Source organism: Hemibagrus wyckioides, linkage group LG18 (assembly GCF_019097595.1).
Source record: "Hemibagrus wyckioides isolate EC202008001 linkage group LG18, SWU_Hwy_1.0, whole genome shotgun sequence".
Taxonomy (NCBI): Eukaryota; Metazoa; Chordata; class Actinopteri; order Siluriformes; family Bagridae; genus Hemibagrus; species Hemibagrus wyckioides.
Window position 1 is genome coordinate 1,577,501 of NC_080727.1, and position 27,500 is coordinate 1,605,000.

The 27,500-nt window shown below is 40.8% G+C and overlaps 2 protein-coding genes across 8 annotated transcripts in view; one reads left to right on the forward strand and one right to left on the reverse strand.

The window, feature by feature from the left end:
* The window catches only part of nedd4l (NEDD4 like E3 ubiquitin protein ligase), a 56,695-nt gene extending 47,126 nt beyond the window's left edge, over positions 1-9,569 (reverse strand). For all 4 annotated transcript variants that reach the window (XM_058414758.1, XM_058414757.1, XM_058414756.1 and 1 more), the window contains exons 1-2: positions 9,238-9,569; positions 5,189-5,262 (exon numbers count right to left, since the gene is read on the reverse strand). In XM_058414758.1, coding sequence (XP_058270741.1) covers positions 5,189-5,262; positions 9,238-9,282 — 119 coding nt within the window. In that variant the 5' untranslated portion in view covers positions 9,283-9,569. The remainder of the gene's footprint in view (positions 1-5,188; positions 5,263-9,237) is intronic.
* Positions 9,570-19,983: 10,414 nt separating this feature from the next.
* prlra (prolactin receptor a) overlaps positions 19,984-27,500 on the forward strand; it is a 19,562-nt gene continuing 12,045 nt past the window's right edge. The window contains exons 1-3 of one of the 4 annotated variants that reach the window (XM_058416138.1): positions 19,984-20,139; positions 25,308-25,401; positions 26,204-26,342. In XM_058416138.1, coding sequence (XP_058272121.1) covers positions 25,323-25,401; positions 26,204-26,342 — 218 coding nt within the window. In that variant the 5' untranslated portion in view covers positions 19,984-20,139; positions 25,308-25,322. The remainder of the gene's footprint in view (positions 20,140-25,307; positions 25,402-26,203; positions 26,343-27,500) is intronic. The other 3 variants (XM_058416139.1, XM_058416141.1, XM_058416140.1) reach the window with 3 other exon arrangements.

The window sequence follows — 27,500 nt, forward strand, 5'->3', positions numbered from 1 at the left end:
TATACATGTATACACACACACACACACATAGCTTTTCCACCGGGGCCGGTATTCGATCATGGAACCGGAGTGTTTTTTGAGAAGCAGCCCACGTTTCCACTGGTTTGGGAGCCGAGACATTACATAATCAGATGTAGGTGTTATCTCATGGAGGGTTTAAAAATAACAGCTGCAGGATTTTAACACCAGAGTTAAGAAAAATCACTGGAACAAAACCAAGAGCCATTAAGAGAGTGGAGATCATGTCATCTGTATGCTGTGTAAGGAATAATACACTCAGAGGGGCAGTAATGGTGTGTGTTGGCCAGTAATGGCTTATACAGGGCAGAAATGGCGTATACTAGGCAGTGATAGGGTATGTTGGGCAGTTATGGCATATACTGGGCAGTCTTAGGGTATGTTGCCCAGTAATGGGATATACTGGGCAGTAATGAGGCATACCAAGCAGTAATGAGGCATACCCGGCAGTAATGGGGTATACTGGGCAGTAATGGGGTATGTTGGCCTGTAATGAGGTATACTGGGCAGTAATAGGGTATACTGGGCAGCAGTGGGGTATGTTGGCCAGTAATTTTGTTTATACTGGGCAGTAATAGGGTATGTTGGGCAGTAATGGTGTATACTGGGCAGTAATAGGGTATGTTGGGCAGTAATGGCTTATACAGGGCAGAAATGGCGTATACTAGGTATTAATGGGGTATACTGGGCAGTAATGAGATATGTTGGGCAGTAATGGGGGTATACTGGGCAGTATTGGGGTATACTAGGCAAAACTGGGGTATGTTAGGTAGTACTAGTGTATACTGGGCAGACATGGGGTATGTCAGGCAGTATTGGTGTATGTCAGGCAGTATTGGTGTATGTCAGGCAGTATTGGTGTATACTGGGCAGTATTTTGGGTATATTAAGTAGCATTGGAATATATTTTGTGTTTTTGAGTAGTATTCAAGAATTTCCCTCATGGTATCATTAAAGTATATCTATCTGTCGCGTGGTATGGTGTAGTATTGGGGTATATTGTGTGTTATTGTGTAGTATTGGGTGGTACGGTGTAGTATTGGGGTATATTGTGTGCTATTGTGTAGTATTGGGTGGTACGGTGTAGTATTGGGGTATATTGTGTGCTATTGTGTAGTATTGGGTGGTACGGTGTAGTATTGGGGTATATTGTGTGCTATTGTGTAGTATTGGGTGGTACGGTGTAGTATTGGGGTATATTGTGTGCTATTGTGTAGTATTGGGTGGTACGGTGTAGTATTGGGGTATATTGTGTGCTATTGTGTAGTATTGGGTGGTACGGTGTAGTATTGGGGTATATTGTGTGCTATTGTGTAGTATTGGGTGGTACGGTGTAGTATTGGGGTATATTGTGTGCTATTGTGTAGTATTGGGTGGTACGGTGTAGTATTGGGGTATATTGTGTGCTATTGTGTAGTATTGGGTGGTACGGTGTAGTATTGGGGTATATTGTGTGCTATTGTGTAGTATTGGGTGGTACGGTGTAGTATTGGGGTATATTGTGTGCTATTGTGTAGTATTGGGTGGTACGGTGTAGTATTGGGGTATATTGTGTGCTATTGTGTAGTATTGGGTGGTACGGTGTAGTATTGGGGTATATTGTGTGCTATTGTGTAGTATTGGGTGGTACGGTGTAGTATTGGGGTATATTGTGTGCTATTGTGTAGTATTGGGTGGTACGGTGTAGTATTGGGGTATATTGTGTGCTATTGTGTAGTATTGGGTGGTACGGTGTAGTATTGGGGTATATTGTGTGCTATTGTGTAGTATTGGGTGGTACGGTGTAGTATTGGGGTATATTGTGTGCTATTGTGTAGTATTGGGTGGTACGGTGTAGTATTGGGGTATATTGTGTGCTATTGTGTAGTATTGGGTGGTACGGTGTAGTATTGGGGTATATTGTGTGCTATTGTGTAGTATTGGGTGGTACGGTGTAGTATTGGGGTATATTGTGTGCTATTGTGTAGTATTGGGTGGTACGGTGTAGTATTGGGGTATATTGTGTGCTATTGTGTAGTATTGGGTGGTACGGTGTAGTATTGGGGTATATTGTGTGCTATTGTGTAGTATTGGGTGGTACGGTGTAGTATTGGGGTATATTGTGTGCTATTGTGTAGTATTGGGTGGTACGGTGTAGTATTGGGGTATATTGTGTGCTATTGTGTAGTATTGGGTGGTACGGTGTAGTATTGGGGTATATTGTGTGCTATTGTGTAGTATTGGGTGGTACGGTGTAGTATTGGGGTATATTGTGTGCTATTGTGTAGTATTGGGTGGTACGGTGTAGTATTGGGGTATATTGTGTGCTATTGTGTAGTATTGGGTGGTACGGTGTAGTATTGGGGTATATTGTGTGCTATTGTGTAGTATTGGGTGGTACGGTGTAGTATTGGGGTATATTGTGTGCTATTGTGTAGTATTGGGTGGTACGGTGTAGTATTGGGGTATATTGTGTGCTATTGTGTAGTATTGGGTGGTACGGTGTAGTATTGGGGTATATTGTGTGCTATTGTGTAGTATTGGGTGGTACGGTGTAGTATTGGGGTATATTGTGTGCTATTGTGTAGTATTGGGTGGTACGGTGTAGTATTGGGGTATATTGTGTGCTATTGTGTAGTATTGGGTGGTACGGTGTAGTATTGGGGTATATTGTGTGCTATTGTGTAGTATTGGGTGGTACGGTGTAGTATTGGGGTATATTGTGTGCTATTGTGTAGTATTGGGTGGTACGGTGTAGTATTGGGGTATATTGTGTGTTATTGTGTAGTATTGGGTGGTACGGTGTAGTATTGGGGTATATTGTGTGTTATTGTGTAGTATTGGGTGGTACGGTGTAGTATTGGGGTATATTGTGTGTTATTGTGTAGTATTGGGTGGTACGGTGTAGTATTGGGGTATATTGTGTGTTATTGTGTAGTATTGGGTGGTACGGTGTAGTATTGGGGTATATTGTGTGTTATTGTGTAGTATTGGGTGGTACGGTGTAGTATTGGGGTATATTGTGTGTTATTGTGTAGTATTGGGTGGTACGGTGTAGTATTGGGGTATATTGTGTGTTATTGTGTAGTATTGGGTGGTACGGTGTAGTATTGGGGTATATTGTGTGTTATTGTGTAGTATTGGGTGGTACGGTGTAGTATTGGGGTATATTGTGTGTTATTGTGTAGTATTGGGTGGTACGGTGTAGTATTGGGGTATATTGTGTGTTATTGTGTAGTATTGGGTGGTACGGTGTAGTATTGGGGTATATTGTGTGTTATTGTGTAGTATTGGGTGGTACGGTGTAGTATTGGGGTATATTGTGTGTTATTGTGTAGTATTGGGTGGTACGGTGTAGTATTGGGGTATATTGTGTGTTATTGTGTAGTATTGGGTGGTACGGTGTAGTATTGGGGTATATTGTGTGTTATTGTGTAGTATTGGGTGGTACGGTGTAGTATTGGGGTATATTGTGTGCTATTGTGTAGTATTGGGTGGTACGGTGTAGTATTGGGGTATATTGTGTGTTATTGTGTAGTATTGGGTGGTACGGTGTAGTATTGGGGTATATTGTGTGTTATTGTGTAGTATTGGGTGGTACGGTGTAGTATTGGGGTATATTGTGTGTTATTGTGTAGTATTGGGTGGTACGGTGTAGTATTGGGGTATATTGTGTGTTATTGTGTAGTATTGGGTGGTACGGTGTAGTATTGGGGTATATTGTGTGTTATTGTGTAGTATTGGGTGGTACGGTGTAGTATTGGGGTATATTGTGTGTTATTGTGTAGTATTGGGTGGTACGGTGTAGTATTGGGGTATATTGTGTGTTATTGTGTAGTATTGGGTGGTATGGTGTAGTATTGGGGTATATTGTGTGCTATTGTGTAGTATTGGGTGGTATGGTGTAGTATTGGGGTATATTGTGTGCTATTGTGTAGTATTGGGTGGTATGGTGTAGTATTGGGGTATATTGTGTGCTATTGTGTAGTATTGGGTGGTACGGTGTAGTATTGGGGTATATCAGGAAGTATTGGAGCATACTGTATGGTATATTGAATAGTATTGGGTGATATGGAGTGGTATTGGGGTGTATTGGGGTATACTGTGTGTATTGGGGTTTTCTGTGTGTTATATTGTGTGGTAAAGCTTAGTATCACGCGGCGAGTGTTCAGTGTGTGTTAGCCCTACGCAGTGTGTGTTCCGTTCCTCCTTCATCAGGAGAATATCACTGCAGTGTTGTTCTACTCGTATTACTCTTCATCCATTATTCAGCATGAACAGAAAAACATACAGGTGTTGAATAAAAGCCTCAGTGTTTCACTGTAACAGCTCACACACCTTAATAAAAAATATACAGGTCGGGTTCTGGACCGTGATTGGTCAGAAGCTGTCCATCCAGATCCGGCTCATGTGTGTTGGGAATGTCTTCAGGTAGAGTGTGTTAGCTTGCTGTGGGGTGTGTTAGAAGTTTTCAGACTACAGGAGCATTGTTAAAGTATAACAGAAAGAGACGCTATTCTGAATATTCTCCTCGAGGCAGGCGTTTGGGCGCTGCGAGTCACTGACCTGATGTATGTGAATTTTGCAGTGTTAGATTTGCTCTGGCGTCCTCTGGGATTTACAGCCATGACAGAGGTCAGTAATTAACCCTGATTCCTGTTCGCTGAGGTCTTTCACAAGCCTGTTGATGTACCTTGCCCTCTAGAACTTTAGCTCAGCTTTTTATCAGCAAAACGTTGCACCAGATGAGTCCGGCTGTTGTCTTTAAACATTATAAAATGCTCCTTTTGTTTGTTTTATTTATTTATTTTTTTGGTTTCGAAATTAGCAATCTTCTGAGAACAAATTAAGATTTTTTTTTCTTCAACAGATCTGAGAAGAACGTTTCTTTTTCGCAATGTTTTTTTATGTCCACATCGAATTCTAACAATGAACGGTTTCATGTGACCTTTCCCAGAGGACATAAACAGGAAGTAGACGATTTCCCAGCATGCCTACGGGGCCCCGACTGCACACTCGGCTAATTCGTTAATTCCTAATCCGAATTGTGTGTGTGTGTGTGTGTGTGTGTGTGAGACAGCTACTGAAGGCAAAATTCACACTTTTAGAAAGCACACACACGTTCCAACACCTCAGTATTAGTTCAGGAAGCAGGTGAAGTGTGTGTGTCTGTGTGTGTGTGTTTTCTTACCTGGCACCAATAATGTCCTTCTTTGCCAGATCAATGCCTGCAATGACCCTGACACGAAGGACACGCGACTCATTCTGTAAAGAAAATACACACACACACACACACACAAAGAAGAAATAGTAGATTAGTAAAACACCACAAGAGTAAAACAAACACTGACACTAAAATAAATTAAAAACACATCACGAATAAATGGCAAACATTAGAAGTCTCAGAGCAGAGGAGGCGTGGCTTGTGTGTCAGAGTCTATAAAGGAGGCGTGGCCTCTGTTCTTCAGCCGTGAAGAAGGCACACTGTACATAAAATTTAAAAGGAGGCGTGGTCTCAGTGAAAGACGTGCTGTCTGTGTGTCTAGGAGTGACCAGAAAAGGGGCGGGGCCTTGGTTTCTGACAGTCACAGAAAAGGAGGTGTGGCCTTTGTGTCCGCCAGTCTGCTAAGGCAGATGAGGCACACTTGATGACTTACAGAGAAACAGTGTTACCCCTCTGTTCCTCTAAAATCCTTCTCTGACTGGCGAATGGTTATTTTTAACTACACACACACACACACACTTTTTTTGTTTTATCAGTGGAGTTGATAGTAAACCTGCAGGTGTGACCATTCTTTATGATGTATGATTTTAACCACATGAAGACACAAGAGAGAGAGAGAGAGAGAGACAGGAAGAGAGAAAGAAAGAGAGAGACTGAGCGACTGAGAGAGGGGGAGAGAGAGAAAGAGAGAATGAGCAAGTGAGCGAGAGAGAAAGAGAGAAAGAACAAGAGAGATTGAGCGAGCAAGTGAGAGAGAAGGAGGGAGAAAGAGAGAGAGGAAGAGAGAGACTGAGCGAGCGAGCAAGAGAGAGAGAGAGAGAGAGAGAGGAAGAGAGCGAGCGGGCGAGCAAGAGTGAGGGAGAACAATAGGAAACAAGCACAGGAAGCAGCTTGGTGAAAAGGAAGTGATGTAGTACACTTACAAAAAAGGAAATCAGTTGTAAAACTCTGCAGACAGACAAAAAGATGGACAGACAGATGGACAGCCAGACCAAGAAAAAGCTGTGCAGACAAAATGCCAGGATTAAGAGTGTGTGTGTGTGTGTGTCAGTGTGTTACATAAGAGCTCCAGGTTGCTTTTACACGTTTCCTGAGGGAGGACTCGTGTTCTTACACACCTGATCAAACACCTCTTCTGTGAGGATCTTATGTCCTGATGGAACATGTTCCTGATCCGATTCTGTGCTCTGATGCATTTCCTTTCAAACAGCGCGTTAGGCGTGCTGCTTGAGTGATTTACACAACAGCCAATAGCGTTCCAGAAACACCAGGCCACGCCCTCTGACAATCAGAACACAGCGTGGCAAGCTAAATCATATACTGTATATGTTTTACATCTACCTCAGACAGACAGAGAGAGAGAGAGAGAGAGAGAGAGAGAGACAGGTAAGCAGAAACAGACAGGTAAGAGAGAGAGAGAGAGAGAGAGAGAGAGAGACAGGTAAGCAGAAACAGACAGGTAAGAGAGAGAGAGAGAGAGAGACAGACAGACAGGGGGGGTTAGTTGGTTATATATTAGATGTGCAGTAGTGTGGGTGAGTGACACGTTAACTCTCAGGCTGATGTATAAACATATAAAGAGAATATTAACCGTAAATTCTATTCTGACTCACTGAAAAATATTTTACCATCTCTCTCTCTCTCACACACTCACACACACACACCACAATGACTTGGCTTCCCCACAATAACACACACTATGACATACTGCATTTCTGCTGAAGTGTGACTGAGTTGATATGAAGGTAAGATGGATGACGTTAGGGGTAACAGGGCTGATATATGGGGTAATAGGGCTGATATATGGGGTAACAAGTCATATATATGGGGTAACAGGTCATATATATGGGGTAACAGGGCTAAAAAATGGGGTAACAGGGCTGATATATGGGCTGACAGGGCTGATATATGGGCTGACAGGGCTGATATATGGGCTGACAGGGCTGATACGTGGGGTAACAGGGTGGATATATGGGGTAACAGGCTGGATATAGTGGGAACACGACTGGCATTAAGGGTAAAAGGGTTATTTTAGGGATAACTGAGTCACTCAGTAAAAGCAGTAACCGAATGGTCAAAAGAATGGTCACAGGTGTTTTTAACATCCTGAATGGTACAACTAAAGAAATTGCCCCCTACTGTTGACCATGAGTTCAAATCCTGACAGGGTCACATGATGTCCAACACAAGGAAACAAAACTCCTGTGCTCTCTGGGTGGGAGGGGCAAACTCTCTTTCCCCTGTCAATCACAGTGACTCTAGCCAGTCAGGTGTGTGTGTGTGAGCTGTAGGGATGTGGAAGAGGGCAGAGAGTGGTACAGGTTTAATATGGGCATGTGTGTGGATGTTGTGATGGAAGCTAACATGTGCAGATACAGTAAAACTCATTTAAAGTTAAAGTCATGCTGTGTTTACTGTTACTGCTGACAGCAGCCATTTTGATTTGCCCTCACTCTCTGAAGTCGGGGTTGAGGAGACTGTCCACATGCGACTACTCTGTCCAGGAGTTCATGTAAATACACACACGAGACACATCCTGTCCGTCCTATATAGTTTTGGAGACGTGTCTCATTGACAGAATGACAATAAAGGTAAGTGTTGATGTTCGAACCCGTCAGACGTCTAAACCCGCTCTGAGGTCCGCACCGAGCCGCTGAAAGATCCCAGAGAAAAGCCGCACCACGGACCAGCTCCGAACCCTCAACAGGTTTTTGAGATTAAGATCAAAAGCTACAGTTTGGTTCCTTTCTCAGAGTTTGAAAAACATGAAAACCACGAGCTAATCTTTCACTCAGAGAGAACAGAAACGGGGAACGATACAGGAAGTTGTTTGTGAAGTGGACAGAGCTGATTGGGATGTTATGTGCAACATGGGAATTCGATCCACTTAACTGTAAGGCAGGGCTGACGTGGAAAATTACCGTGTGTGTGTGTGTGTATAAAATTATGAATGAAGCCGTGTTGAAACTGGAGCATACAGGCATAACATCCACTATAAAGTCTTTGACCCCACAGGATTGTTGAGTTCTGGATTCTGATTGGTCGACAGGTGTTGATCTGACAGTAGCACAGATGCAAATCACAGTTTTAGATTAATGAATTAATATTAATTTCAAGTATTCAACTGCCAGTAATTGGGTTGTAAGGAAATGTTTATATAGATATGGAAGGAGTCTCCAGTGTCAACGCTTTGTAACCCTGACATCTTTGGGACGGAGTTGTTTACAGTTTTCACGGTTTCTCATCAATGTGACAACTTGCGTTTTTTTTGTTTATCACTTTTATTAACTTCAACAGACAGAACAGCGAGGGAAGGACTGTTTATAGCTGCTATAACGTAAGCCAAAACTCATTTTATTTAACCATAACATGACCAGCAGGCTGTTGTTTAACGCTGTCAGATTTCTGTGGTGTAAAAGAAATAAAGCACTTCATGGTGTGTGTGTGTGTGTGTGTGTGGTTGAACAGCACGAAACTGAGTGCTTTCTTCCTTCAGTAAGTGAGATTATTTAGTGAGATCTGAAACTGAATGGAAATGATGTACATGTCGGACATGTGGGTGTTTGCATGTAGGCTTTGAAGCAGCAAAAATGGACGGATTTCTGGACGATTGATTCAATCAGAAAATCCTCCTGCATCATATTGATTATGGATGCATGTTGATAAAAAGCACAGCCTGAATGTTTCCTGCAATAATTTGATGAAATGAACTCATTGATTCCATGGGGCTGTTTTTCTCCCTGTAGATTCACACAACGTGGTCTGATTCTGATCAATGACAGCTCTGGATTAAAGCTAAAGAATTTGCATTTGTTTATTTTGCATGCAAATCATTAGATCTGTCATGTATCTGTAAATAAATGAATGTTGGTCTCTAGTGCACTTTGAATGAAGAGCCACAGCACAGCACCTCGCCCTGACAACACACACACACACACACACACACACACTCCTAACGCCTGACGTTACACAATCACAACACGATGTGGATCAGAACGGTGATAATCGTCTCTCACCTCGTCTTCAGAAAGTCCATAAATTGGCTCGAAATTGGCAGCCATGCAGGAGGCAGGAGAGAGAGCTCAGGCAAGCCAGAACAATAGTGCCCTCCTTCTCCACAAAAACAACGCTGGATCTTCACTTTAACACCAAAAAGTGACGCTTTCGAGCGCTCCTTATCCGTTGTCAGGTCTCATAGAAGTCGTGTACATTAACCTGGATATGATTTAAGAGCGCTGTTTTTAATACAACGCCCAAAAAACTTCGCGGGTTAAAAAAGAAATCCGTCTCGGCGATGATGTGATTCCCTGCTCGCTCTGGCGGACAGCACTTCCTCTCCAGAACGCACCGCCTTCCAAGATGACTGACAACCAAGCCGACCAATCAGGATGTCCCTTTGCAGAAACGATCCGACCAATCCGAATCGCCCGAATGATTCACGGGAGGAATGTGTGTGTAGTTTTCTACGGAGTCCTTCAGAGCTCATGGTGAAGTGAAGTGAGAGACTTACTTACAAACTTGGGCAAATATTCTGCTTCGACCATCACGATTACTTATTAAGTGTCCTAGATTAGGGAGTTACTCCGTCATTCTTTAAAATGATCACATTAACACCTTTAATTTATTAGCTTCCCGTCCGTTAGCTTTTCAGCTTATTCTTTACCTTAGCTACATGCTAGCGTCAGGTGATGGCGATATATCGGCTCTATCATATACCGCGATACATTCCACGGTATAAGGAAATATCATGATATTTCAGATGAAGTAGTTTTCTAGTAGCATGTTACTCCAATCGCACATAAGTGGCATTAAATAAAATGTTTTTCATTTGAGTCTGAAACAGTTCGTGGTTTTTTTATGAATAGATTCCAACAGATTAAAAAAAAACCATGAACCCTTATTGTCGGGATGTTTGTACAAAAAGCGAAATAAACTTGTTCCTAATGCGACAGCGCCCTCTACAGTTCTGTAGATGCCATTGACTCATACAGATGCGTGCAAAAGTTTACACACCCATCTCCGTGTTTACAGATGTTTCTTATTAACAGACGTAACAAACACAAAAAGGTTGTGTGAGTGTGTTATAAATGTGAAGAGGAGTTACTGACTCCACCCAGAAGATCACTACTTTCTTATAAGAACACACCCTGAAATGTTTTCTAACTCATACACCACCACCATTCCATGGTTTTATTATGTAATGAACCACACAGCCTAATTTCTGCTGTTTATTCATGTTGAGTTTTTATGTTATAGCAGCTATAAATGCTCTGTCCTCAGACTCTGTCCTCAGACTCTGTCCTCAGGCTCTGTCCTCAGACTCTGTCCTCAGGCTCTGTCCTCAGACTCTGTCCTTAGACTCTGTCCTCAGGCTCTGTCCTCAGACTCTGTCCTTAGACTCTGTCCTCAGACTCTGTCCTCAGACTCTGTCCTCAGGCTCTGTCCTCAGACTCTGTCCTCAGACTCTGTCCTCAGGCTCTGTCCTTAGACTCTGTCCTCAGACTCTGTCCTCAGGCTCTGTCCTCAGACTCTGTCCTCAGGCTCTGTCCTCAGGCTCTGTCCTCAGACTCTGTGCATGAAAATGGCTATAGAGAAATAAAATGCAGGATTCTTATTATCTGACCACTAGATGTCTGCAAACCCCCACTGTAACATGCTCTTCAAAGTCAAGTCAAAGCCCTAACACACCCTAACACACTCTCATACACTAACACTCCCTTACACGCTCTCATACACTGAAACACACTCTCACACACCCTGACACACTCTTATACGCTCTCACACACTCTCACACACCCTAACACACTCTTACACACTTTAACACACTCTCACACACTCTCACACACCCTAACACACTCTCACACACTCTACCACACCCTAACACACTCTCACACACCCTAACACACTCTCACACACCCTAACACACTCTCACACACCCTACCACACCCTAACACACTCTCACACACCCTACCACACCCTAACACACTCTCACACACTCTCACACACCCTACCACACCCTAACACACTCTCACACACCCTAACACACTCTCACACACCCTAACACACCCTAACACACTCTCACACACCCTACCACACCCTAACACACTCTCACACACTCTCACACACCCTACCACACCCTAACACACTCTCACACACCCTACCACACCCTAACACACTCTCACACACCCTAATACTCTCACACACTGTCACACACCCTAATACTCTCACACACTCTCACACACCCTAACACACTCTTACACACCCTAACACACCCTAACACACTCTCACACACCCTAATACTCTCACACACTCTAACACAGTCTCACACACTCTAACACACCCTTACACACCTTAACACACTCTAACACATGAACATACTGTAACACTGTAAAACACACATTTGAACACACTCTAACACACTGTAACACACTACAACACACTTTAATGTCCTGTAACACGCTTGAACACAGTCTAACACTCTGTACCTCACTGTAACACACTGTAAACACACACTATCACACCGACTCACTGTGTAACACACTGTGTAGTGTAGAGAGAGTGTAGCGCAGCGTCATGGCTCATCCTCCGGCTCAGAGCACTGAGTGTTTAATCAGAACCGGAGCCACAGATGGGTGATTATATAAGAGTTCAGTGCTGCGAGTGTGTTTAAAGCGCAGAGTGAAATGTTCCTCACTGATGCAGCTGCACCATCTGATCCACAGGAAATGCAGATTTCAGCCCTGATTAGTCACTGACCAGTTACTGTGTACACAACATTACCTACATTACACACATAACCACCATTACCTACATTACACACATAACCACCATTACCTACATTACACACATAACCACCATTACCTACATTACATGTATCGGCACTTTCACGTACACACAATTTATACACACATTTTTTAAACTTACTTTGATTTAATTGATCTATTTTTTATTTTTATTTAATTCATCAGTTTTTAATTAGTGTGTGAATGACAGGGAGGGAAGTGGAACAGTAAGATTACAGGGTGAAGAGGTGAAGAAGGTACAGGAGTTTAAATACTTGGGGTCAACAGTCCAGAGTAATGGAGAGTGTGGGAAAGAGGTAAAGAAGCGAGTGCAGGCAGGTGGGAATGGGTGGAGAAAGGTGTCGGAGTTCTGTGTGAGAAAAATTCAGAGAGAATCAAGGGGAAGGTGTACAGGACAGTGGTGAGACCGGCCATGCTGTATGGTTTAGAGACAGTATCACTGAGACAGAGACAGGAGACAGAACCTGTAAAGAACCTTTAAAGAATCTGTAAGTCTCCACAGAACCTGTAAAGAACCTGTAACTCTCCAGAGAACCTGTAACAAACCTGTAACTCTCCACAGAACCTGTAAACAACCTGTAACTCTCCATAGAACCTGTAAAGAACCTGTAACTCTCCACAGAACCTGTAAAGAACCTGTAACTCTCCACAGAACCTGTAAAGAACCTGTAACTCTCTACAGAACCTTTAAAGAACCTGTAACTCTCCACAGAACCTGTAACTCTCCACAGAACCTGTAACTCTCCACAGAACCTGTAAAGAACCTTTAAAGAACCTGTAACTCTCCACAGAACCTGTAAAGAACCTGTAAAGAACCTGTAACTCTCCACAGAACCTGTAAAGAACCTGTAACACTCCAAAGAACCCATAAAGAACCTGTAACTCTCCATAGAACCTGTAAAGAACCTGTAACTCTCCACAGAACCTGTAAAGAACCTGTAACTCTCTACAGAACCTGTAAAGAACCTGTAACTCTCCAAAGAACCCATAAAGAACCTGTAACTCTCCACAGAACCTGTAAAGAACCTGTAACTCTCTACAGAACCTGTAAAGAAGCTGTAACTCTCCAAAGAACCTGTAAAGAACCTGTAACTTTCCACAGAATCTGTAAAGAAGCTGTAACTCTCCAAAGAACCTGTGAAGAACCTGTAACTCTCCACAGAATCTGTAAAGAAGCTGTAAAGAACCCGTTACTCTACACAGAACGTGTAAAGAACATGTAACTCTCTAAAGATCCTGTAAAGAACCTGTAACTCTCCAAAGAACCCATAAAGAACCTGTAACTCTCCAAAGAACCTGTAAAGAACATGTAACTCTCCAAAGAACCTGTAACTCTCTAAAGAACCCATAAAGAACCTGTAACTCTCCAAAGAACCTGTGAAGAACCTGTAACTCTCCAGAGAACCTGTAAAGAATCTGTAACTCTCCACAGAACCTGTAAGAACCTGTAACTCTCCAGAGAACCTGTAAAAAACCTGTAACTCTCCACAGAACCTGAAACAACCTGTAACTCTCCATAGAACCTGTAAAGAACCTGTAACTCTCCACAGAACCTGTAAAGAACCTGTAACTCTCCACAGAACCTGTAAAGAACCTGTAACTCTCCACAGAACCTGTAAAGAACCTGTAAAGAACCCGTTACTCTACACAGAACCTGTAAAGAATATGTAACTCTCTAAAGAACCCGTAAAGAACCTGTAACTCTCCACAGAACCTGTAAAGAACATGTAACTCTCTAAAGAACCTGTAAAGAACCTGTAACTCTCCACAGAATCTGTAAAGAACCCGTAAAGAACCCGTTACTCTACACAGAACCTGTAAAGAACCTGTAACTCTCTAAAGTACCCGTAAAGAACCTGTAACTCTCCAAAGAACCTGTAAAGAACATGTAACTCTCCACAGAACCTGTAAAGAACATGTAACTCTCTAAAGAACCTGTAAAGAACCTGTAACTCTCCAAAGAACCTGTAAAGAACATGTAACTCTCTAAAGAACCTGTAAAGAACCTGTAACTCTCTAAAGAACCTGTAAAGAACATGTAACTCTCCAAAGAACCTGTAAAGAACATGTAACTCTCTAAAGAACCTGTAAAGAACCTGTAACTCTCCAAAGAACCTGTAAAGAACATGTAACTCTCCAAAGAACCTGTAAAGAACATGTAACTCTCTAAAGAACCTGTAAAGAACATGTAACTCTCCAAAGAACCTGTAAAGAACATTTAACTCTCTAAAGAACCTGTAACTCTCTAAAGAACCTGTGAAGAACCTGTAACTCTCCAAAGAACCTGTGAAGAACCTGTAACTCTCCACAGAACCTGTAAAGTACCTGTAACTCTTCACAGAACCTGTAAGAACCTGTTACTCTACACAGAACTTGTAAAGAACCTGTAACTCTCCAAAGAACCCATAAAGAACCTGTAACTCTCTAAAGAACCCGTAAAGAACCTGTAACTCTGCAAAGAACCTGTAAAGAACCTGTAACTCTCCACAGAACCTGTGAAGAACCTGTAACTCTCCACAGAACCTGTAAAGAACCTGTAACTCTCCACAGAACCTGTGAAGAACCTGTAACTCTCCACAGAACCTGTAAAGAACCTGTAACTCTCCACAGAACCTGTAAAGAACCTGTAACTCTCCACAGAACCTGTGAAGAACCTGTAACTCTCCACAGAACCTGGAAACAACCTGTAACTCTCCATAGAACCTGTAAAGAACCTGTAACTCTCCACAGAACCTGGAAACAACCTGTAACTCTTCACAGAACCTGTAAAGAACCTGTAACTCTCCACAGAACCTGGAAACAACCTGTAACTCTTCACAGAACCTGTAAAGAACCTGTACCTCTCCACAGAACCTGTAAAGAACCTGTAACTCTCCATAGAACCTGTAAAGAACCTTTAAAGAACCTGTAACTCTCCAGAGAACTTGTAAAGAACCCTTGAAATGCTCTATAAAAATGTCTAGAAATAACATCCTTAAGATGATGTTAAGTGTTCTTTAGATAGCTAAGGGATCTTTGTTTTTTAAAGGGAAAATTCTGTAGAACCCTACAGCTGATTGCTATGTGAAAAGATTTAATGTAGAACCTTTTTAGAAAACCGAGAACCTTTAAGAGTCCAAAGAACTCTAGAATTGTTGTTTTTTTCCCTTAAAATGTAGGGGTTCCTTCAGAGGTATAGAAAAGGTTCTTCACTGATTCTTTAGAGAGTTCTTTGCTTCCTGAAAAGAACCCTCTTTGCAAAGGACATGTTCTGCTATAGAGTTCTATAGAACTTATAAATATGCTAAATCTAAAACCCTATAAAACCCTAAACCTGAGAACCCTTCACTCACTATAGAGCTCTAGCTTTAAGACTTCTTTTCCTAAGAGTGAAGATTTCTCTCAGATGTTCAGTCTATACGACCTGAAATGGTTCTAGATTTTTAAACTCTAGGTTTTTTAGAAGTCACCGGGTTCGAGTGTGTGTGTGATCTGGGTCGTAGAACCCTATGACCTCCTGTTCTACATTGTTCTCCCTGTGTGTGTGTGTGAAAGCGTGAGCGTGTCATCGGGTTCCTTGGAGAAATAAATACTAAGTCATTCATCAGTGTTTGTGTCACGCACCTTCAGGTTCCTCTGCTAGTTCTGTGTTCTACAGTTCTGGCCTCAGTCACCCTACTCACGCACACACACACACACACACACATACACACACACAAACATGTTGTGTGTCATGAATATGAAGCACTCAGAGAATATTAATGCTGTGTAACACCAGGTCACACACACACACTCACACACACACACACTCACACACACACACATACACACACACACACACACACACTCACACACACACACACACACTCACACACACACACACTCACACACACACACACACACACACACACACACTCACACACTCACACACACACACACACACACACACTCACACACACACACACTCACACACACACACACTCACACACTCACTCACACACTCACACACACCCCCCCCCACACACACACTCACACACACACTCACACACACACACTCACACACACACACACACACACTGCCTGACCAATGTTCTGTATTCATTAGGGTTGATTATCATGGTGGATAAACAGCCGGAAATAAATAATGATAGTGATACATCGTGTTCTTCACTCACAGAACTAAACACAACTGATTACAGAGAAGAGAACAGAAACAATTTTTATTTTTGACATTTAATTACATTTTATTATTCGCTTAACATATTTAAATTATTGCACTTTATTATTTTGTAACACTTTATATTATTTATTTTTTATATGTGATTATTTTAAGAATTTTCACAGCTACTATTTAATTCCACTATTATTATTATTATTATTGTTATTATTGTTGTTATTGTTGTTGTTGCTGCTGTTGTTGTTGTTATTATTAATGTTGCTGTTATTGTTGATGTTTTGTTATTGTTGTTGTTGATTATTTTATTGTTGTTGTTGATGTTAAAATTGCTGTTGTTGTTGATGTTGTTGTTGATGTTATTGAAATTGTTGCTGTTTATGTTGATGTTAATGTTATTATTGTTGTTGGTTATGTTGATGTTGTTCTTGTTGTTATTGATAATGATGTTGTTCTTGTTGTTATTGATAATGATGTTGTTCTTGTTGTTATTGATGATGATGTTATTGTTATTATGGTGGTTTTATGATTTCTTCAGCAATCTGAGAATCTGAGTTTGATTTCTGTGGTTAAAATGAAAACTCCAGGTTCTTTAAGGGTTCTTTGCTGGTTCTGGGTTCTTTGTGTCGTTGTAGTGAAACACCTTGACACTGTGTACAGGTCTGACCTTCACTGTTCTGAAGTCTGGAATGTTTCCTGCTCAGAGGTCACTCTCAGGTTAATGTCCTATACTGCCAATCGGTCTCAGCTTATTAACTGCAGATTATTAACCGCTAATTATTAACTCCTAATGATTCAGAGATAATTATTAAGAGGTGAAGTCTGAGAGAAGAAACTCCTGCGACAGCAAGAGGGTCAGCGTGACGTCCTTCAAACGTCCGAGTGCTTTAATAAGATCAGGAACCAGAGCAGAGTAGAATCTGACACGATATAACATAAAGAACCACACATCAAACTTTTATCCAGTTAGAGTTACATTTCATTTAGAGGAAGCAAGTTACACACACACATATACACACACACATTGATACACACACATTGATACACAGCACTAACACAGGAGACTCCTTACACACACACACACACACACACTGATACACAGCGCTGATCTCCTATGTGGAGGCACACACTCGTCTCTGTGACAGAGCCGTTGCTATGGAAACGATAAGGTATCAGAGGGTGTGCATTAATATAAACCTGCACTACAATCAGAGCTGCTGTTAGAGAGAATTCATCAACACCTGATCCACCAATCAGAGTCCAGAACTCTGTGCTGGTGATGTCTGTCTCTGCTCACGGTGGAATAAAGGACTTTATTCAGTGGTCAGTGAGACCTTTGGTCCAAGCTGCAGTGACTCAGCCCTCAGTAAACTTTTTATCCCACTCAGGGTGCGGACGGATCCGGAGTTTCTTCCGGGATCAGGGAACACTTTCAGGGAATGCAGGAGGAACCTGAAGAACCTGCTGAGAACATGTGGATAACATATGGAGAACATGTGGAGAACATGTAGAGAACATGTGGAACTCCTCCCATGGAGCAACTCGGACACAAAGTTGCCTTTTAAACTTGAAAACATTTCAACAATCTCACACATCATCCTCCTGCACTAGATTTTATTCTACTTTAATAATACACAAACAAACAAACAAACAAATCTCACTCTTTTTAAAAAGATTTATTTGGATTTTTATTTTTATTCAGCTTACCTTTGAAACAAAAGGATCAGATTTTTTCCAGAATCTGGCTGTGTGTGTGTGTGTGTGTGTGTGCGTTTACTTTGTATGAAATGTATGTATTTATGCACGTATAAATAAATAAATAAATAAATAAATAAATAAATAAATTTAAATTAATAAATACATAAGTAAACAACAATAAATTAATAAATACATAAAAATACATTTAAAAAACAATAAATCCATATAACTAACTAAATGAATAAATTACTTAAATAATTAAGTAATACAAATAAATAAATAAATAAATTAAATAATTAATTACGTAATTTAAATAAATAAATAAATAAATAAATAAATAAATAAATATCATGAAGGACAATCTGTCAAATTAAAAACAAAGAGCAATAAAAAAGAGGAGGATTTTTAATTTTTTTTTTTTTGCTAAAAACAACAGCAGCTGGTTTTGCCCCTTAAGGTCAAAGTTCATCACAGCTGGCTGGTTAAAGCAGGACTTTTTCAGCATTAAAGTCAGTTCTGAGAAAGGTGAGGCATCCAGAACAGGACATTACGGCATACACAAACAATCAGCTGACTCTGTTCAGCAGAAATCACCTTCTTAAGAAACTGGACAAGATTCCTGAGTGAAAAAAAGGCCCTGGCATGACTGTGTCTCTGTTGTGTTTTTTCCCCTGTGTATGGAGGAAGTTCCAGCGTTTCCTAGAGATCCCTCCATTTATAATCAGCTGAATGGGAACGACAATAAAGGCAGAGTGATGTCGGCGGATTCTGTCTGTTTGAGCAGCGACGCGGTGTTTAAACAGCTTACACAAGGAGAGCGGCTAGTTCAGGACATTACACAGCCATAAATTATTAGCCAGTCATGCTAGCTCTCACCTCTGGATTATTCCATATAGTAAAAGAACATAATGGTTGGGTTTATCTACTTAATTTGTGATATTTACTTCATAAAACTTAATCTTTTATCAGATTTTCCACACACACACACACTCAACAAGAACGATAACAATAACAGCTTCTTGTGCAGCTATCAGCACCATCAGGGAGCAAATCTGACTGAAAATACGGGTCAAAACATCATCAGTCATGCAAGTGTCATGCAGGTACCCAAAACACAGCACCTCCTCTGAAACCCCCATACCCCACCTCTCTGACCCCCTCAACCCCCCCTTCTGCAGCTGCAGCGCCGCCACTATTTTCCTTTAGTCTGGACACTGATTTTATTTCGGTTTGAAAATTTCTCAGCAAAAGTTCGGTTTCGGTCTCGAGCCAGCGCCAAAATAGCAACATTAAAAAACCCTTTCGGCTGATTTTTCTTCCCAGAATGTGGCTTCATGAAGCTGATATTCCATCATCTGCCTTTAGGGGTCTTTAGAGGTCATTGAGAATTAAAGCTCATCAAGAAAAAAAATATCAGGATTATGATCTGACATCAGGAAATGATTCATTCATTCCTTCAGGTTCATCCATCCATTATACATTCTTTAAAAATCCTTTAAAAATGTTTTATTTATTAAATTGTCCTCCAGCTTCAGCTGGAGATCTGAATATTTTATATATTTTATTTTATATATTTTTTCTCCTTTTTTTCTCGATATATTAACATAATATAAAATATATAGAAACATGAATATGTTTAGATTGACATTTTGATTTAACAATTTTTTTTTAATGTTTAGTTTTAGTTTAGTTTTAGTTTTTTTTCTTATTTGAAATCTTTACACACATTTTCACATTTTGCAAAATTTATTCATAAAAAAAATATGCTGCTTTTCTAAAAAGAAAACCTTCTTTGTAAAAAATCTATAAATATAAATATAAAAATATAAAAATATATTATGTATATTTATAATATTACCTTGTTGAGTGAGAGCGAGTGTTTTTGTTTATTTAATTAAAATATTTTCATAATTTCTTACTCACATAATGAACCGGCTCGAGCCACTGGGTAACAGTCCTGTACGTAGGCAGTACAGGTGCTGGGCGGAGTCCTGAGGGGTGCGAAGAATAGGTTGCTATGACGACAAAACTAGGCTCCGCCCCCAGCCCGGTCAGACAGGAGCTCATGGAGAGTTTCGCTATAGTGTTTGATTTACTTTCAGCGGCGTCGCGTCTCTTTCATCCTCATCTTCATCCTCCTCTTCATCCTCATCTTCATCCGGGAAAAACAGAAACAAATATAAAATATATAGAGAAGATATTTTTTTCAGGCTTCAAATGTCGCTGTTCCGGACCGGAATTCCTCTTAGACCGGAGAGTTAAAGGTAAGATCATTAATAAATATAACACACACACACACACACACACACCTGTAGGTAATTGATTGAATGTGTTCATTAAATGAAATATATGAATGCTAATGTTAAAATGTTATAAACGTGTTATACTCTTCATATTACGAGTTGAAAAATAAAATAAAAATAAAAATTATTAAATACAATATTTTAAGCAGCTGCGGTACATGGATATGTAAAAAAAATCCAATATATATATTTAGAGAGAGATAAAAACATGTCTTTTGCAAAACAATTAATAGTGTATTACTTTATGATAATAAATAAATAAATAATAACAAAACATTAAACATCTAATAAATAAATAAATAACAAGATAAAGGCTTATGGTGAGGATTATTACAGCTGCTAATAATAAAATGTAATAATAGTGTAATAAATATGTTATAAATTTGGTGTGAAATTATTTGTGTTTGAATTTGGTTTAGTCCACTGTAATGAAGGGGAAAGTCTGTGTGTGTGTGTGTGTGTGTGAGAGAGAGAGAGAGAGATTATGTAATGAGATTTTCACCTCTTCAAATCCAGTCAGTATTCACGACCCACAAATCTCCGGCTTTCAGACGCAATTGTGTGCGTGTGCGTGCGTGCGTGTGTGTGTGTGTGTGTGCGTGCGTGCGTGTGTGTGTGTGTGTGTAAGACACTGACCTGATCCGTGACTTCTTATGTAATTCAGTTAGCGACTTCCTGTGACGGCCTGTAGAGATAATAACGAGTTTAATTTATGCAAATACGATCCGAATTCTGGACTCTGATTGGTCAGAAGGTGTTGATTTAATTTATTTCATTTTAGATAGTTTTTCTGAATTGCCTACTGCTAGTGTGTGTGTGTGTGTGTGTGTGTGTGTGTGTGCTGTTCTCTGTAGAACCCTGCAACAGCGTGTTTATTATTTATTGTAAATTTCCCATTTGGATGAATAAAGTATCTATCTATCTATCTATCTATCTATCTATCTATCTATCTATCTATCTATCTGTCTGTCTGTCTGTCTGTCTGTCTGTCTGTCTGTCTGTTAGAACAGTTTTATGAGTTTAAGTGGTAAGATGGTAAGGTTCCACCTCCAGGTTCTTTAGAACCCGCCTCTATTGTGTGTTTGAGGAGGAGAGATCTGATAACGGAGCGTGAAAGTGCTGATGAGAAGTGAGAGGCGGAACGTGGAAAAAAAAAACACTGCATGTGTGTTAACAGGGTGTTTAATTTTTTACCCAAAACTCACACACAAGAACATTCCGGTTCTCACTGCAGCACTATTGGAGAGTCAGTGTGTGAGTATGTGTGTGTGTGTGTGTGTGTGAGTGTGTGTGTGTGTGTGTGATCATCCTGAACATTACACTCACAGCACTGAGGTCACATTCCACTCTTTACTGTGTAATCCGCTCAGTGCCACCTATTTATTGTGTGTGTGTGTGTAATGGAAACAGGAAGTTGTCAGCCAAATATTAGATAATGTATCTAAATACTGTATAAAAAAAAGGAAAAAAAGAAAAATTAAAGACACTGTGTGTGTGTGTGTGTATGTGTGTGTGTGTGTGTGTGTGTATGTGAGGTGTGTGTGTGTGTATGTGAGGTGTGAGCTGAGGTGTGAGCTCGGGTGTAGTGTTTCAGGTCTGGGTGATGACTCTGAAAGCTGATTGGTGGAGACTCACCTGTGCGGAAACCGTACCTGAGTGAGGATTAGAGTCACTGCATTATTGATGAAGGAGATATAACTAAAGGATAGAGGGATGGACTGATGGACTGAAGGAGTGGAGGAGGGATTGAGGACTGGCTTAATGGAGGGAAGGACTGAGGGAGGGATTAAGGGATGAACTGGTGGAGGGACGGACAGAGAAAGGTGGAGACAGATGGATAGAACAATGGAATGATGGAGGGTTTCAGCGACAGATGGATGGAGTGATGAAGGGACAGATTGATTGAGTGATGAAGGGACAGATTGATGGAGTAATGGAGGAATTCAGCCATACATTGACAGAATGATGGAGGGTTTCAGGGACAGATTGATGGAGTGATGAAGGGATTCAGGGACAGATTGATGGAATGATGAAGGGATTCAGGGACAGATTGATGGAGTGATGAAGGGATTCAAGGACAGATTGATGGAGTGATGAAGGGATTCACGGACAGATTGATGGAGTGATGAAGGGATTCAGGGACAGATTGATGGAGTGATGAAGGGATTCAGAGACAGATTGATGGAGTGATGAAGGGATTCAGAGACAGATTGATGGAGTGATGAAGGGATTCACGGACAGATTGATGGAGTGATGAAGGGATTCAGAGACAGATTGATGGAGTGATGGAGTGGTGGGTGCAAAAATCAGATCACAGTGTTCTTTCTTTCTTTCTTTCTTTCTTTCTTTCTTTCTTTCTTTCTTTCTTTCTTTCTTTCTTTCTTTCTTTCTTTCTTTCTTTCTTTTAATTCAAACACTTCTGCTCTGAAGGTCTTTAGTTGTTGTAGAAGGTCTCAGTGACCCGGTGTGATGTCATTTTAACAGCGAGGGAGTGCTGGAAAGTCGGGTCCTGCCCTAACTCATTTACATATTAATGACCTTTATTGTAACTCCGCCCACATGGAACAGACAGAGCAGGACTGAAGGAGGCGACTGCGGGCCTTTTATATACACTAAACAAGTTTTAAAAGAGAGAGAGAGAGAGAGAGAGAGAAAGAGAGAGAGAGAGAAAGGGAGGGAGGGAGGGACAGAAAAAGAGAGATGGGTGGGGCAGAGAGAGAGAGAGAGGAGGGGAAGAGAGGGAGAGAGAGACAGAAAGAGAGAGAGAGAGAGAAACCAGTTGAACCAGTCTGTAGCTGTTATATTGATGTTAAACCTGATTCCAGGAGAAAGTCACCTCAAGGGATAGAGGGAGATGTTATCAGCGTTTCTTGTCGTTCTTCCAGACGTCTCTTGCAGTCTGTTTAACGAACTTCCAGAAAAAATGCTGGAAATTTCTGAAGCTTTAAATAACTAGCACTGAACTCTTAATCTCTCTAAACGCGGCACTAACGACAGGAGGGTGTGGCACATAACAGCCCTAATACCCTGAACCTTAAGCTGCTTTATTCCACTTACACTGCAGAGGTTCACCTACACTTTTACTGTGTTTATTTAAAAAAATATATCTTTTTTAATGTAAAAATGTCACATGGTTTATTATTATTATTATTATTAATAATAATAATAATAATAATAATAATATTAATCTGTTATAAACATTAATATTTATATAACATTTATTTATTATTTATTGACATTAGTAACAGATTAATATTATTTTTATTTCTTTAATTATTATTAAACCATTTGACTTTTTACATTTTGAAAAACATTTAATGTTCGCTAAAAGATTTTGCATTTTCTTAATAAATCTGTAAGTGTGCAATAATTTACTTTAACAGAATATTATATTAGTGTACGCTTTAGGCATTTGTCATGATGTGATATGAATATTTTATTAGCCTTTACAAAATATTTTATGAAAGCAATTAGATAAAAAATATTAATAAAGTTTCCAACGCTTAGCCTCTGCTAAGCTTCTGACAAACTAGTTTATTTATTTATTTATTTATTGACTTACTTACTTACTTATTTAATTATTTTATTTATTAATTATTTATTTACTTGCCTACTTATTTATTTACTTATTATTTATTTATTTATCTATTCATTTATTTACTTATTTATTTAGTTATTTACTTATTTATTTACTTAATTACCTATTTATTTACTTATATATTTAATGAATGGATGAATAAATTAATTTGTTTGTTTGTTTGTTGTTGTTTTAAAGAGAGAGAATAAAGAGAGTGTCTGGTGAGAGAAGGAGTGTTTATAGCTGCTAGAACGAATCACAAACTTTAAATAGATAGATGGTTAATCTTTATCATATTGTTTAGAAGCCTTTCCCTCAGACCAGCCTGCAGCACATGGAGTGTTTTATTCCTCACTCTTAAACCCCGGATCCTGATGGACAGGACAGGAAAGGACACTGGAGAGAACTTTATTTTCAGTGTTGTAGCGGTCAGCGCTGCAGGATTAACAGCTTTCTCTTCATGTTATGTAATGTTGTCGTAAGCGCTGATCCTCTGAGCTGGATAATGAGATGATGCACTGATACTGAGATCAAAACACCGGTCAGCAGATAAAAAACACGGCGGAAAGAGAGCAGTGGTCATCCATTCCATAACCATCTGCTACAGATTCAAACATTAGCGTGGATTTTTTTTTAAAAAACTGATGATTATTAACACACAGTAACATTCTCTTAGTGTAGTTTAGTCACCTACAGTAGCATCAGTTAGATCATTAGCATGTGTGAATGTTAGCTATTCATTAAAACATAACAAGATATAAAGAGGCGGAGCTTCTGCTAGAACGATATCCGACCATCTTCTGAATTAGGGTTAGTGCTAGTTTGTCTCTATTACATCAAGTCTCTCAATAATGATGATGATGATGATGATGATGATGATGACGAAGATGATAATGAAGATGATGATTATGATGACAATGAAGATGATGATAATGATGATGATGATGTAATCAGACTCAGGTCTCGTCTTTGTCGCTTTTTTATTTAATTTAAATAAAGCGTAGTGATTTATGGCGTTTTTGCGACTCGATCTTGTGGGAAAATCAGAATGATACGTGAGCCAGTGACGTGTTTTACAGACCCATGTAAAAAAATCGTTGTAAAATTTGATGGAACCTTTAAAAGGTTCGACTTTGCTCTTCCTCTTCCAGTAAAAAGGCCTGGCCGGGTCTCATGTGTGCGTGACTGAGTAAAGGAATAACCAGCAGATTTATAGAAGTTATACAGTGACTCTGCCTCGCCTCTGTGCTGCGCCTCTCCTCTCTCACTCACAAATAAAAAGAATATATATAGTTTTATAATCAGATCATGTCGAGGACCTTGTTACGTTACGCTTCGTCCTGATTTCCCAAAGTAGAACTTTTATCCGTTTCTAGTTACTTTGTTTGTTGTGGAAAGTCGTTGAGGCGAGGCAGTTCTCTTCCTTGCTGATGTTACAGCAGATATAAAGAGAAGCTTCCACAGACTCGAGGTTGCGAGGAAGCCGTCAGTCGAGATCCTCCCTCGCTCTCTGATCTTTGTCCCTCTCACTTTTCTCTTGGTTTTTCTGCAGGGATCCGATTCCACCATGAGGCTGGGTTCTGCTCCGGTCCTGGTTTTCCTCCTCGTCTGTTCCTCAGCAGCAGGCGGTACGTACAGAGCTGCAGGTTAGAGTCAGTCCTAAAATCCTCAGATTTGTGAGAAAACTATGAAATGTTTTAGTGTGAAATATAAAAACACTATTTATAAACTTTATTCAAATCTCCGGGATTTTTCTTTATTTAATTCATTTAATATTTCTGTTATGCCCGGCTCCAGAGCTGCCATCAAACACACCTCTGTTTCCTTCTGCTGTAAAATTACTCTCTAAAAAATTCAATCCCTTCTTCATCTTTTCTCAATCCCTTCATTCCCTCTCTTCTTTCTCTTTAATTTCTTCTCCTCCAACTCACCCTCTAATTCCGCCTTTTCTCCTTTTCTTTCCACCTTATCTCCCTCTTCCTCCATCTCATTCTCTGCCTTCTCCATTTCTTCTTCCGCCTTTTACTTCACCTCGTCTTCCTCTTGTCTCCTCTTCCTTCTTTTCTTTCATCTGCTTTGTCCACTCCTCCTTTTCTCCCTTTTCTTTCCTCTTTTTCTTTCCTGCTTCTCTCCTTTTTTGCTTCTTTTTCTCCCTTTCCTTTTCAACTTTTTTCCCCCTTTTCCTCTCCTCCTTTTCTCCTAGTCCCTTTCCTCTCCTCATTTTCTCCTTTCCTCTCCTCCTTTCTCTTTCCTTATTTTCTCTCTTCCCCTTCCTCCTTTTCTCCTTTGCCTTTCCTCCAATCTCTCCATCTGCATATCTTCCACCTCATCTTCCTTTCTTCTCCCATCTCCATATTTCTTTCTTCTCCTTCTTTATCTCCACCTTCTCCATCCATCTCTTATTTTTTTCTTCCTCCTCCTCCTCCTCCTCCTCCTCCTCCTCCTCAGTAGGTCTCCAGGCTCCTGACCAACCGCAGCTCTTGAGTTGTCGCTCGCCTGAGAAGGAGACGTTCACATGTTGGTGGGAAACGGGAGACGCTGAGAGAGATCTGAACACCAGCTACGCTCTCTACTACAGCCTGGAGGGGTGAGAAGATCCGCTTCATCTCCATCTCTCCTTCATCTCCGTCTTTCACTTCATCTCCATCTCTCCTTCATCTCCATCTCTCCATCTCCATCTCTCCTTCATCTCCGTCTTTCACTTCATCTCCATCTCTCCTTCATCTCCATCTCCATCTCTCCTTCATCTCCGTCTTTCACTTCATCTCCATCTCTCCTTCATCTCCATCTCTCCATCTCCATCTCTCCTTCATCTCTGTCTTTCACTTCATCTCCATCTCTCCTTCATCTCCGTCTTTCACTTCATCTCCATCTCTCCAGCTCCATCTCTCCATCTCCATCTCTCCTTCATCTCCATCTCTCCTTCATCTCCGACTTTCACTTCATCTCTGTCTCTCTCCGTCTCTCCTTCACTCCTTCACTCTCCGTCTCTCCTTCACTCTCTGTCTCTCTGTCTCTCCTTCACTCTCTGTCTCTCCGTCTCTCCTTCACTCTCTGTCTCTCCTTCACTCTCCGTCTCTCCTTCACTCTCTGTCTCTCCTTCACTCTCCGTCTCTCCTTCACTCTCCGTCTCTCCTTCACTCTCTGTCTCTCCTTCACTCTCCGTCTCTCCTTCACTCTCCGTCTCTCTGTCTCTCCTTCACTCTCTGTCTCTCCTTCACTCTCTGTCTCTCCTTCACTCTCCGTCTCTCCTTCACTCTCTGTCTCTCCTTCACTCTCCGTCTCTCCTTCACTCTCCGTCTCTCTGTCTCTCCTTCACTCTCTGTCTCTCCTTCACTCTCTGTCTCTCCTTCACTCTCCGTCTCTCCTTCACTCTCTGTCTCTCCTTCACTCTCTGTCTCTCCTTCACTCTCCGTCTCTCCTTCACTCTCTGTCTCTCCTTCACTCTCTGTCTCTCTGTCTCTCCTTCACTCTCTGTCTCTCCTTCACTCTCCGTCTCTCCTTCACTCTCCGTCTCTCTGTCTCTCCTTCACTCTCTGTCTCTCCTTCACTCTCCGTCTCTCCTTCACTCTCTGTCTCTCCTTCACTCTCCGTCTCTCCTTCACTCTCCGTCTCTCTGTCTCTCCTTCACTCTCTGTCTCTCCTTCACTCTCCGTCTCTCCTTCACTCTCTGTCTCTCCTTCACTCTCCGTCTCTCCTTCACTCTCTGTCTCTCCTTCACTCTCTGTCTCTCCTTCACTCTCCG